This window comes from Solea solea, chromosome 9, assembly GCF_958295425.1.
Source record: "Solea solea chromosome 9, fSolSol10.1, whole genome shotgun sequence".
NCBI lineage: Eukaryota > Metazoa > Chordata > Actinopteri > Pleuronectiformes > Soleidae > Solea > Solea solea.
This window is the reverse complement of record NC_081142.1, coordinates 21,232,304-21,245,521: the sequence shown is the minus strand read 5'-3', so window position 1 is coordinate 21,245,521 and position 13,218 is coordinate 21,232,304. Positions and strand designations below refer to the sequence as shown.

Below are 13,218 nucleotides of genomic sequence, written 5' to 3'. Positions count from 1 at the left end.
GAATCGCAGACTTCACTGGTCCTCCACAAAAAGAGACAAAAGCAAACGTAGATGGATGCGGGCAGCGCAGCGCTGTGATGGCCGGCTGCCTCGTCACACAGAGTAAATCAAAGATAAATTACACAGCCTCACACGCAGCGCGGGGTCAATCATCAAGCTCATTTGCAGCAGCTGGTCGTCTGATTTCCCTTCCCGTCGCCTCGTCTCTCTCTCTCTCTCTCTCTCTCTCACTCTCTGTGTTTGATGCTCATACAAATGATAACTGTGACAGAAATAACAACATGAGTGGGGAATGGACTGACTCAGTCTTTGAAGAACAAGATCCAGGCTGGATCTCTTGAAGATGAGTGAGAGTGATTAGACGTAGACATAAGCAACTTAGCCGGCTGCTTGGGGCCCCCAGTAATGTGTGGAGAAGAAAAACATTATCATTAATGAAATCTAAATAGTGTTGAGCTTAAAGTTATTTGTTGCTACTGCACATTTGTTCCAAGTTAATATTCAGGTTCAGTATCAACACACTTGGTGCTTTACTTTGAATACTATAAAGTGCAAATTACTACAAGGTCACTTTTTGTGATTTTACTGCCGTCTAATGTTAAGAAATATAAGAGGGACGCTGGTTTGGTGTAAATAACAGCGTACAGTGCTTAACGCATTTATTAGAACACCGGTCATGAAATGAGAAAACATAAATATTTTTAGAAAACCTTCAAAAACTCGCTTAAAACTAAAAGTTTAATTGTTATTAATTAATCAAGCATAACATTCAACGACTACAAGAACTTTTTCTGTTCAGGAATGCAAGTAAATAATAATAATAATAATAATAAATTGACATCTTCATCAAGAAATAATCATGTGCTTTACTATTTTTTCAGTTTTTTGAAAATTCATGGATAACAACAATTATTATACTTTAGCCTTAAAAATATAATTTTGATTAAAGAGCTTCTACATACTGGTGTATTAACCATTACACAAACATAAGAAATGATTTTGATATTGTTAATACATAAGTTGTTAATTATGTTATTGGTTAATTAGTCAAATATGACAGGAAGCGGCTACTCTGATGTGGTAGGAGGCCCCCCCAATCAAATTCAGCTTAGGGTCCCATAAAGATGGTGCTGTCAAACACGAGCTGGACAGGGATCAAGAGTTCTGATTTCCACCTAATTAGCTAAGAAACTCATGATAAAACATGTGCGTGAAAAGAGTTGGGCTGCGTCACTGACCCACAACTGATGATTCTCCATGCATGGAGGCCTAGAGTTGTTTGTCGGGAATAAATAAATGCATCACGCATGAATTATTGAACAATAACAAGACCTGTGTGTCAGAAGCGGCTGTTTTACACCGCCGATGCAGGAGACAGGTAAACAAAGTGGAGAAGTGACCCTTCTCCTCTTGTATTCTGGTGGGGGGGGGGGATTGAACTCATCACAGCAGAAGGAGAAAAACAAACAAACAAACAAACAGAAAGATGCCAAGAAGACGAGCAGGAATTCCCAGAATTGGGACAAACACGTATGAATGAAACATCAGAGTGACTCCAGCTGTTTCAGGACACACAGGAGCCCCGTCTGTGCTGAGGACTGACACAGATTTAAAAAAAAAAAAAAGTGACACAGACAACAGTGCCGTCTAAACAGGAAGTCTGCTGGCAGGGCCGGGAATGAGACGACGGGAAAACGTGAAACACAGGATATGCTCAGAATATCTGAACAGAGGCTGCTTCTTCTTCTTCTTCTTCTTCTTCACACTGAGACAAATCACAAAAGAGACACAAGACGAAGCAGCAAAGTCATGATTAGATCTATTTCCAGTTTTCTTTAAAGATTACAAAAAAGTTATTACATCCCCAGATTTTCTTAAAAAAAAGAACGAAAGATACATCAGGAAAATAAAAGTCAAAAATAGTTGATTTTTTTCCGTAGCATATTTTCAATTCTTCAATCAGTGTAAATATATAATAATGAATTCCAGGTTCCATTTGTGCCGTGATTTCACTTCCTTCCTTCGTTCATTCATCACAAAACATAACACCTATTTACCGACTCCTAAAAACACAGAAAGCGAGATCATTCGTTTTCATTTGTCAGGCACAGACACACGCTCGGCCATATGTGGAATATTAAAATAAAAGAATTCCTTCATTTGTTAAGCGTTAAGATTCATTTGCATATTAAAACAACAGAGAGCAAAAAACGCTGGAATATTTCCATAAAATCTACAACGTTGTTCCTTCATCATAAAAGAAAATAATACAAAAGAAATGTAGTTTAGTGGTTTTTTTCATGAACTTTGTACAGCTGCTGTTGTCACTCAGTCTGTGTGTGTGTGTGTGTGTGTGTTTAAATCTTTGAGGTTTAAAAAAACAACAACATAAAAACTACCTGTGAGATGAGACAGACTGGATTATCGGACTGGATTATCCTAAAAACAACCTCACTATGTGTCACTGTCAGTGATTCCTGAGCATAATAGTTCACTTAATTGTGGGGATTTTTATATGAGTAATGTCTGTGTTTGTGTCTCTCTGGTCTCGTTTGTGGGAATAATCTGGATTGAACATCATGTGACTTAAGTTTGACTGTTGTTGACTTTGCATTTCAGTCCCAAAAATCTACAGTGACTCATGAAACAAATACAGAAAATGGGGATAACATCAAGCATAAAAACATATAAACCCAAACATCTCTATGTTAAATGTATAACTGTGATGTTATTGTCCTATTCTCAGTGTTTTGATCAGGGCAATTTCAATAAAATCTCTACATCTAGCTGATAAAACGGAGTCTCCACCTCTTTTAAGGTAAAATAGTTGCTTTAAAGAATGAATTTGCCCAAATTAAAAAGAAAAAACATTGTCCTTTTGGCTTCTTGCTCTCGAGGGATCACAACAGCAGATAGATAATCTGCTAATCCAGGTTTGGAACCGGCTGGAACCTGAGTGTCCAAATAAAAGTGAGCAGTGGGATTGACTCCCTGCTCTGGGGGACCACAGCCCTGGACCTGGCAGGGGGATTGGAACTGGCAACCCTCTGATTACAAGCCCTGTCTAGTCACCTCATTTAGAGATTTCTTCTGTGTGTCATTTCCAAATTCTGGGAGATAAATTAGCCGATTTTATGGATCGGAAATGTGTTAATCTGCGTTGGCAGCTGATTTACCTTTTCAAAATAATATCAGGAGTCACAGAAATGGCAGTATGAGAAGTTGTTAAATTATGTGCAAATTTGCTCTTCTGTCATCTTTAAAAAAAAAAGTGTGGAAAACTCCGGTCCGGACTTTAGATAACGTGATGAAAACAACATGTTTGTGTTATTTGCACGGACTGACTGACTTCATGGTTTGGTCCGTGAGAAACGTCCGAACGTTCAAAATGAAGTGACCTTTCCAAAAACACGCGTGAGACAAGAGTCAGCGAGACAAAGGCGTCTTTTCTGTCAGAGTCCGGCTCCACATTCCTCTCATTCTGCTGCTGGACGTGACCCGAGCACCACTAACAGCTGCCTCTGTGTCCGCTTCACTCTCGTCTCAGGTCAGGGAATCCCGACGAGGTCACTTCCAGCTTTGGGTCTGGGCGTCTGTGTGCGTTTGTGTGTGATTGTTTTCCATTCAACGTCCAGAGTCAGAAAAGTCAAGACGATTCAACACATAATGACACGAATTTCGACTGAAACATCAGAAATGCTTTGACTTTGGTTTTCACTCTTTCATAAGTAGATGTAGTGGAAATAAAGGAGGAGGAAATGTCAACTTCAGAATGAATTATTTACACTCAGGCAGCGCCGATAAAGCGACCTGTCTCACTGAGCTGCTAACGTGTGCCTTTGGTCTGTCACTCGACGATCTGCTTGAATAAAATACACATCTTTCATCTGCTTCCACTGATAACTAATTATCCCGCCTTTCTTTTGTACTTCAAAATATAAAAGAATAATCAACTTTTCTCTGCTCATTCATCCTGACAGTCTGTCTGGTCCAAAAATCCACTTTCAGTTCAGTCACTTCAGCTCAAGTTTGGTTTGATCTAAGCTTAGTTGCAAATTCTGATATAATTGACCTTTTCTCAGAATAAAAGGAGCCAATTGACTTTTCTTTTTTAACAAAAAAGCACCAAAACATTACGGTTGAGTCACGCGTTGATGGTGTTGATATCAGCCGTAACCAAATAACCTGCCGACGGGAACTAAATTAATAAACTAGTGTGCTGCTGTCAGCGCTCATCAGAGAAGTGCCACTCTGACAAGTCTGTAGAGTCACCTACACTATATTTAACGTATAAATCATGTAAAATAAAGAGTTTATGATATTAAAACTCAGGTCGGGGAAAGAAATGATATGTGTAAGTGTGTGTACTTGATTTTGCTACCTCTTGTGGCATGAAAGAGTCCTTGTGGAGACCAAAACCCGGTCCTAATGAGGCCATAACCTTGTTTCTGGTTAAGGTTAGTAAAAAAAATCTATCTTTGTGAGGACATTTTGTTTGGGCCTCAAACTTTTAAAGGGCTTCTTCAGGGTTTTTTAGGGTTAGGCACTCTTTTTAGGGTTGTGATGGTTAAAGTTAGGGTAAGGTGGTGGGGAATGCATTATGTGTATAATGTGTCCGCACTCAGATATAAAAACTTAATGAAATATCTTGAAGAGCACAGTTCAGAAGAAAGTTATTGTACTGTTTAATTTGTTCTAATATCTCATTCATGTAACTTATCTTCCACGTTGCTGATTGACATTTTCACTTCACGTGTTTTCCAGCTTTTTAGGGTTGAAAACCCCCTCCCCTCCCCTCCCCTCTCCTCCTCTCTCTCTGAGTTTGCCACACACGTTGCTAAAGGTCAGTGCAGATGAGGACCAGCTCATTTGAATTCAAAGGTAGAGAGGATGATTTAATATGGATAAAGTCCAGGGTCAAAAGGTTTCAATCGCGATCTGAATTTTCTACTCGACTGAACTGAAAGGGAACTTCCCCCCAAAACCTTCGCCTCCTCTAACAACGTCCTCGTCCAATTCAGCTTCCCACACTTTGTTTCCTTCTTCCTCTCCAGAGTCAGTTTCCCGTCACGCTGCCATTTACTTAAAATATATATCTATATATATAATATTCTATTAGTTGCCGTTTCTAACTGGTTTCAAATAGCAGCGTCTATATAATATGAATTAATAACAATCCTGTAACACAGTGTCCCTTTATGTGGATTAAAATGTGATCAGCTTGCAGTTAAATGATGATTAATAATAAAATAGCTCAACACTGTAGAAGGAAAAAAAAATCAGTACTAAATCTTTCATGCTCACCACTAGCTCATTTTTAAGTGATAACTCACAACATTAAAGTTACATTCATTACACGATAACGCGATTGCGTCTGCTTGTGTTTACACGACTGAAAGCAGACCTGACATTGTTAACATGTCATAAGAGATTAAACGTGGTAAAAATCCTTTTTGTTTTTGTTTAAATCTTCACTAAACTGAAGCGTTGCTCTCTATCACTGCTCAGCTCTGTCTTTGTCTTTAAAGTAATAAGCTCGTACTGTCTGACTGACCTCGCACATTTCTACAGAACTCATCTGAGCTCTGAGCCGCGACGTCTGGAAGTTCTTGTTCCCTTTTCCCCCCGAAAAGCCAAAAAAAAGCTTTGTATATTTAATGAGAAGTGGCAGTGAGTGAATATTTCATCCTCCTTTGAATTAACGCCACAGACGCTTGCACCCCGTTCCAAACTTTTCTTTTTGAATCATACTGAAGTGGTATCTGGAGCTCGTATCACGGCTCTGCTTGTTACTCGAACGACAGCAGGTCCGGGTGGGGCTCCGCGTCGTCGGCGCCCACTGCGGGGCCTTTGCCGTTCCCCAGCAGGACCTCCTCGCCCAGGCTGATGCGACAGGCCGTTTTCCCGGAGCAGGGGGTGGAGGCCAGCCGGGAGTCTGGCCCTGACGCCTTCTGCCAGACGTCGCAGGGATTGGCTCGGGGCTCCGGCAGAGGCGGGTCTTTGTGGATGAGGTCTGGTACAGAGAGCTGCAGCTGAAGCTGGAGCTCCTCCATGTCTCCGTCACAGCTCCTGTTTTCTATGACATCTTCCCCACCTGTCACTCCATCAGCCTTGCTGTCGCGCGCCGTCAGCTCAGAATGAGCAGCGGCGTTCTTCTCCACGTCGATATTCGTCGACGCCTCGGCCTCCTGCCGCTGCTGCTCCTCCTGAGACATCAGAGGCGTCTTTCCCGGGGAGGGCATGAACGAGGGGGTGTCTGCAGCTTCCGGAGAGGAGACCACGGGGTCGGAGGAGATCATCATATCTTGCGTGGTCTTCAAGGCTCGTGGGAGGCGCTTCTTCCCTGACGGCGGCGGCGGGTCCAGCCGAGGGAAGGAGTTGAAGGAGGAGACGTGACTGTGGAGGTAAGAGATTGTCACAGGTGAATTAAAACTGGTGTGGTGTCATACATCACAGCGAGGGCGGGGGCGGGGGGGGGGGGGAGACACGGGAGGCAGAGACATAAAAGGGGGGCAAACACCTCTGTGCTGAAAACATAAAGGTGTCATTAAAGAAGACTGGTCCACTGATTTGGCCTATTTATCAACGCGATGAGCAGCCGAGGCACGGAACTCTTGGAGGCAGAGACTCAGCGCTGCAATTTATGTTCAAATAATGAGACAAACCTTCTGATCTATTGTGGTGTCAATAACAGAAACAACATCATGAATCAGCCGTATACAATGCATATTTACAGACAGAAGCATTTCCCTTCCCTCTACACAGTCATACAGCTTTCATCGCAACAAACAGGGCAAATGTACAAAGGGTGTTTTCCATTTTAAAGTTCTAGTGATAGTACCTGGTGCTTTTTTTTAGTACCTGTGAAATGTGACATCGACGCCTGTTCTATGGCCTTACCAGATCATCTTGGCCCTAACCCTAACGTCACTTCTTCTCCATGCTCTCTTCCCTGGAATTGAGTTGTTTCTTGTACGTGATATTCTTAGATCACGTCTCTCCTTCCATTTTTCTGGGCTCTCTCTCAAAATCCTCCACACACGAGAATCACACCCACCATTTTTAACAACCGGGGAAGAACGTTGCAGCGAGCAAACATGGCTGCTGTCCACTTTCACGACGTGAGGGGCCGTTCATGTGCACGGGAACTCGTATTTACCGTAATTCCGACAACACGTGAAGGCAGCATTAGAAACAAATTTGGTCACATTTTAACTGAATGATTATTTTTGTCAAGTTTGTCCATTGTGGGCTACTGTAACAATAAGTCTACAAATGAAACAATGAACAGAAAATGAAACAAACAACAATTCATATAATCCGGTGATTGTACACTTGTTAAAAAGGAAGTGTAATCTAATTATGTTCAATTCCTGACAAATTTGACACACTGGACCTTTAAATGTGATGGATATATGCAGAGCAGCAGCACAATCTTAAATCTACGTTCACCCCTCTTCAGGATAATAGCGATGATGATAATTGTGTGCAATTAAAGTGTTTACATAAAACACACTATAATTTCTCAAGCTGACAGAAAATTACCAGGATAACGATCGTCACGCGGCGCTAACAATTACAGCTGCGTGATCTTTCACCACAGCTGACAGCCGTGCACCAAAAACAATAAACACCGGCGCTTTTGTTTTTGTATTTTAGACCAAGAAATAATTAGAACACATTAATATTTCCAGCTACATCTTCAGTGTCTGTGAGGAATGTGAATAACAATCCAAATTAAGAGGGAGAGGAAGATAAATCGTGAACAAAAAAGGTCAGAACTTGTTTTGAATATCTTGGAGTCTTTAAAGTTCATCATTTGGTAAATATGTATATTCAAAGTGCAGGAAAAGTCCACACACGACTTCTGTGGAGAAGTGTGTGTGTGTGAGTGAGTGGCGAATACAAAATTGAGGAAAAACCCATTTTCACTCTTAATCTTTCATAGGGAAACTTAAAAAGTTCACTGTTAAATTTTTCAATTTCAGACGCCTTTGATGTGTCATCACTCTTTAAAAGCACATTTGACAAAAACTTCAATTATTCAGGGTTTTTTTTTTTTTTAGAGTTAGACCCAATGTTTAATTGAAACTTCTGACACTTTTGCCTTCAATAAAATTATGTCTTTCAGTTTACTTTATATTATATATAGAATTATGTTTAAATGCTTTTATGGTCTAGCAAGAAGACCCGGGGTTCGAGGCCCAGTTCTCCCCGTGTGTGTGTGGGTCTTCTCCGGGTTCTCCGGCTTCCTCCCACAGTCCAAAAACATGCAATATGTGGATTAGGCAAAATTGGACACTCTAAACTGATCGTAGGTGTGAGTGTGAGTGGTTGTTTGTCTCTATGTGGCCCCACCGAGGCCCTCCTGTGGAGGATAAAGCAGTAGAAAATGGACGGATCGATGGATCGATGCTTTTATAGTTTTAAAAATAAGAGTCAGGAAGCTGAACTGCTCCCCATAGACAAGGGCCCCTGCAGTGATGCATGTCATCACTGCATGTCCTCCCCCTTTAATGTCTATTAAAGGCAAAAAAACACCCAAAAATATCTTCAAAAAACAGACCAAAATACCTGACACTAAATCACATGTTTTTGTTGAAATAAAGGATAAAATAATCACATTTGTGAGGCTATGTTTGCAGGTTCTCTCACACACACACACACACACACATACCTGTTGGCTGTCGTCTGGTCCATGCAGCTCCAAACAGCGGCGACATTTTTGTTGACTTCGGTGACGCCGATGTCCCCGTGATGACTGGGCTCCTTCCGCCTTAACAGGTCATTGACCTGGAAGTATAAGGAAGGAAGAAAGGAGTGAAAGAAGGAAAGGAGCAAGGAAAGAAGGCAGGTGAAGACATTTATCACCTTAGATGATATGAAAATTAAACATGAACTCACTACTGTCTGCGGTACTTTCAGATTATTCACTCACAGCTTTCATCTTTGAATGTTTTAGATGGATTATACCTCAGTGAGGGCTACCCACGTTTCAATATAGTGACAATTAAGTAACATCTATTCAAAAAGTCTATATATATATATACATATATATATATATATATATATATATATATATATATATTGTATCGCACTAACCTTCGCACCGACAGCCTTGCCAAGATTAATGGCATTTTTCAGCCTATGCTGGCCTCCGGAGGACGAAGAGTCGACACTTCCAGAGCCCAGATTAGGATTAGCCGATGCCAGGGAGCGTCGGGCGGAGGAGGGTTGACCTGGCCTGGAAATCTGGGGACTCTGCTGCTGAGCAGTGGAGTTCTGAAACATGCTTTGATCAACTGGGGAAATGAGAGAGGAGACGAGGGAAGAGAAGAGAAGAGAGAGAGAGAGAGAGAGAGAGAGAGAGAGAGAGAGGGGAAAATGGGTAAATACACACAAAGTGGATGTTTTGTTTGTGGTTTCGCAGCTACACACGCTCCAGATGAAGATGTTAGACGAACCACAAAACGGCTCACAGGAGAAGAATAAGCTGATATCAGTGGGATGTTTCTTCTCTGAGGAGGAGATGTTGAAATTCAGAGAAAATGAAATAATAATATGCTAATAATAGCATGCTGCTCCGGTTCTGTTAATTCCGTTGGAAACACTGCATCATAAACATACGGAACGACAGCATCAGGGAATTTGAGTGTTTGTTTTTTTGTTCCATACGACATGCACACATCATGATGCTTTACATCTATGAAATACAGACTGTGACACCTTTGGTGGGAACGTCATGAGATATACGACACACAAAGGTTTGCATAGCTGTGCAACAACACTGCATATCGTGCAATTAAATACCATAAAATAATATGTGTAAATGCAAACATAAAACAACTGCAGTGACATGCAAATAATTGGAACAAAATGCAAGATCAGAGACAACAAAAACAAAACATAAAAGGGAAACGAGGTGTTTGTAAATCCACTGAGACAACGTCTTACCTCTTTGAGAGAAATGTTTCTCGGGAAGCATTTAATGAGACATAGAGGGATCACATGTTTGGATTACTTTACGTCTAAAGTAGCAGTTTTTGCTTTGTCACCCACATCATTATATACGAGAAGAGGAGGAGGAGGAGGAGGAGGAGGAGGAGGAGGAGGAGGTGGTTACATCATCTTGGCCAGATAATAGGGAAAATATCACCTGCACACCACAAACACGTATTTCATTTCACGTTTTTTTTCTAATCGAGAGATCTGCAACAAGCAAGGATCTCAACCAGGAGCCAAAACATGACACATTATCCAAAATGATGAATCAGTGTGACACAGAGAGAGAGAGAGAGAGATGCAGAGTTACTTCAAGGAAAATATGAGATATGAGAGGAACAGGGACAGAGAGAGAGAGATAGAATTTACATGACAGCAAGCTGGCACTTACTCATGGGCAGTCAACTGCAGATCCGATGACTGCGGCAGAGACGCGGTGTACAGCGATACAACAGCAAATGTGTATTTGTAGACATTGATTACATCAGTTACTTGCGTGGTGCTACAGGTAAATGTGCGTGCTATAGTTTGTACTATAATGCAGCTCACTGTCGGGGGTGTAGGTCAACGTACCCTTGAACATGCACTCTGACATAAGAAGAAAATCGTGCTTTGAACCGTCGTTCAGTCGTCCTTCTACCTGGCAAGGTCGTTTGTGTGTAACGTGCGATCAATAGCGTCACATTACGAGTGCCATAAAAATGAGCCGTATTAATTCCACCGCACGAGGCCACATGTTCTTCCCTCTTTAGCGCCCGACGAAGAGGATGAAGAGGTCATTGCTGAAGGGAAGATGTTTGTGCGAGACGCCTTACAGAGTGCTTTTTAAAATGATTTTTTTTTATACAGGTTTGCTCTCATTCTCAAAAAGCTCAAAAAATAAAAGGTGAAGTCGGCTCCTTGGAAACGAGCCCAGGTGTCCAAGTCTGGCTCATTTCCACACAGATGCGATTTATCATCACTATTTATGAGCACTTCTCAGCGGCGCCGTCCGTCGAGGCAGCTCAGACTCTGCCGTAAAAAACTGTAAACGGATGCAAATCTGCTGTTTTCAGCGGCCGCCGAGCGAAGTGCTGTGTTGTGCAAACCCTGCAGTGTCAACAGCGAGAGCAGAGGGGACCAGCTTGTCCAAGCTCAGGAAAGTTAAAGTGAAAGACTCAACGGTGCAAAGAAAAACACTTAAAGGAAAAAAAAGAGATTTGTCCGTGAGAAAACGTGAGTTTTCGTTTTCTTTTTCCACAGCAATGACAAACAAATCAACCCAACAGTAAGAATCAGTCAAACAATATGGACACTCTCGCTATTTCCTACGTAACATTGGTGTGAAAAAAGAGGTCGCACTTAAAGCATTTGTAAAACGGTGCCAGAAATGTGTTTTCCAAATCCCACGTTTTTGATTTATTCTCATGTTTTTATCTGAGGCAAGAAATTCAGAGAGCTGATGTGAAGTCTGTCATAGGCTGACAAAATTGAATCTGGGTGGATTATAGGGTCTCCTCTTTTTTTGAGAGGATTCTGCATGTGTACAATGTGTAGGTGAGCGACAAGAAGCCCTGACCACGGGTCAACAGCAGGAGGTGGAACACGACGACTAAAAACACATTGGCTATTATCGGCTTTTCAATAAACCTGCATTCACGCACTGATAACAACGGAACCCTTTAACACCCGAGCCTCAAGATGTCCGCCTGGATAAAAGGACCAGAGAAAACGTCCAATATCTGGCAGTTATTGACCATTTACTGCATGCTGAAATACTGTTTATAACAATTCAAAATGAAGGAAAACATAAAAGGTTTTCCAGGTGTTTCCTCTGGTGACAAAGACGCTGATTCTCCGGCTTCCTGCGACCGTGCGAGTGAAATTAGGAGAAATAAGGACATTGAACTGATGTAAAAGCAGACACTGTATCTGTTTGTTTTTGTCGCGTGTTCAAAGTGAGCCTCTTCAGTCTATCACAGAACTGAAAACAGCCAATTCCGTCACCGTCACTGGACTGAATGGTAAATAACTGCACCGCCGCTTCATATAGAGGTGACGCTCTTTCACCGAGTCCTCTCTTTCCTGCAGACAGACAGGACACTCACTCTCTGTGTCACCTCTCATGCGGTGATTTCCCACAAGTGTCTGCACATCACCAGTGGGGAATTTTCATTTGGGCAAACATTGACTACACAAGTTAAACAAAAGTTGGAAAAACTGGCAAGAATTGAAGTCCTGAAGTACAAAAGTCAGACACTGTGGGATTTTTCTCCCCCCCCAACACAGGAAGTCCTGTATGTTGCTGCCATGGAGACGGTGAATGAGCTATAGGCTATAACTTCTTTCCTTGAAGCACCCACTTTGCTTGTGTCCAAGAAACCCCGCCCCCCCCCAACCCAAACCCCTGTTCATGCACAACACACACTAAAAGAATAAAGTGTGGTTTATATGCAAAAATAAACAGCACTTGCTCCTGTTCTCACAGTGTATATGAATAAGAACTGTCCTGTGCTTCCATAAAATCAAAACCAAGGTAACTCTTGAGATACTGCCTTGTTTCCTTTTTTTTCATTCTTTGGTACGATTCACAGACTTTGAGAACAAAGTGTTAATTTATGAGATTTAAGTCGTAAATTTACAAGAAAAGAGTCATAAATTGACTAACCTGTTGTTTTAGAAGAGGAAAATGAGGATTTTGTGGAATTGTACTTTAGGATAGGTTTCACAAACAAGGAGCTACTCAGCATCACATTGTCCTAAGTATCAGGACTTTAAAAAGTATATGAAAGAAAATGCATCTCTTTTCCACAGAAAGAACCAGGCGGACTTGGAGGAAATCGCTGCTTTTGTGGAGGGAGAAATGAGTGGAAGTGGTCGACTGCAGGGTTATCAGTGGCTCCATCAGCGGGCCATTCAGCGGGGTTTTTGCGGTTTCTCAACAAACAATCCGACTGATTATTAAGATTTCAGATCCAGAAGGAGTCGAGGTCGCAGTAATGGTCACAGACGTTCAGAGGTCACTAATTTAAAGGTGGACCAAAGAATGGGTTTTAATTGGTGTGATACGGAGTTCTGATTATCCGCTGAATCTAAACCAGTCCGTCTATGTGTGAAAAATACCCCTGACAGCGCCGGTGAGCGAGGCCAAACAAAAACAACTGCCTTCCTGTTGTTTTCACGACCACAGCATGCACCTCCTCGCTTTAAGCTCACACTGTGTAGCTGCCCGTGCCT

General features: G+C 41.8%; 1 protein-coding gene across 2 annotated transcripts in view; it reads right to left on the bottom strand.

Annotated features, from left to right (window-relative positions):
* Window positions 1-1,802: 1,802 nt before the first annotated feature.
* Window positions 1,803-13,218, bottom strand: part of LOC131465483 (carboxyl-terminal PDZ ligand of neuronal nitric oxide synthase protein-like) — a 165,048-nt gene continuing 153,632 nt past the window's right edge. For both annotated transcript variants that reach the window (XM_058638195.1, XM_058638197.1), the window contains exons 11-13: window positions 9,103-9,302; window positions 8,678-8,793; window positions 1,803-6,396 (exon numbers count right to left, since the gene is read on the bottom strand). In XM_058638195.1, the coding sequence (XP_058494178.1) occupies window positions 5,790-6,396; window positions 8,678-8,793; window positions 9,103-9,302 (923 nt within the window). In that variant the 3' untranslated portion in view covers window positions 1,803-5,789. The remainder of the gene's footprint in view (window positions 6,397-8,677; window positions 8,794-9,102; window positions 9,303-13,218) is intronic.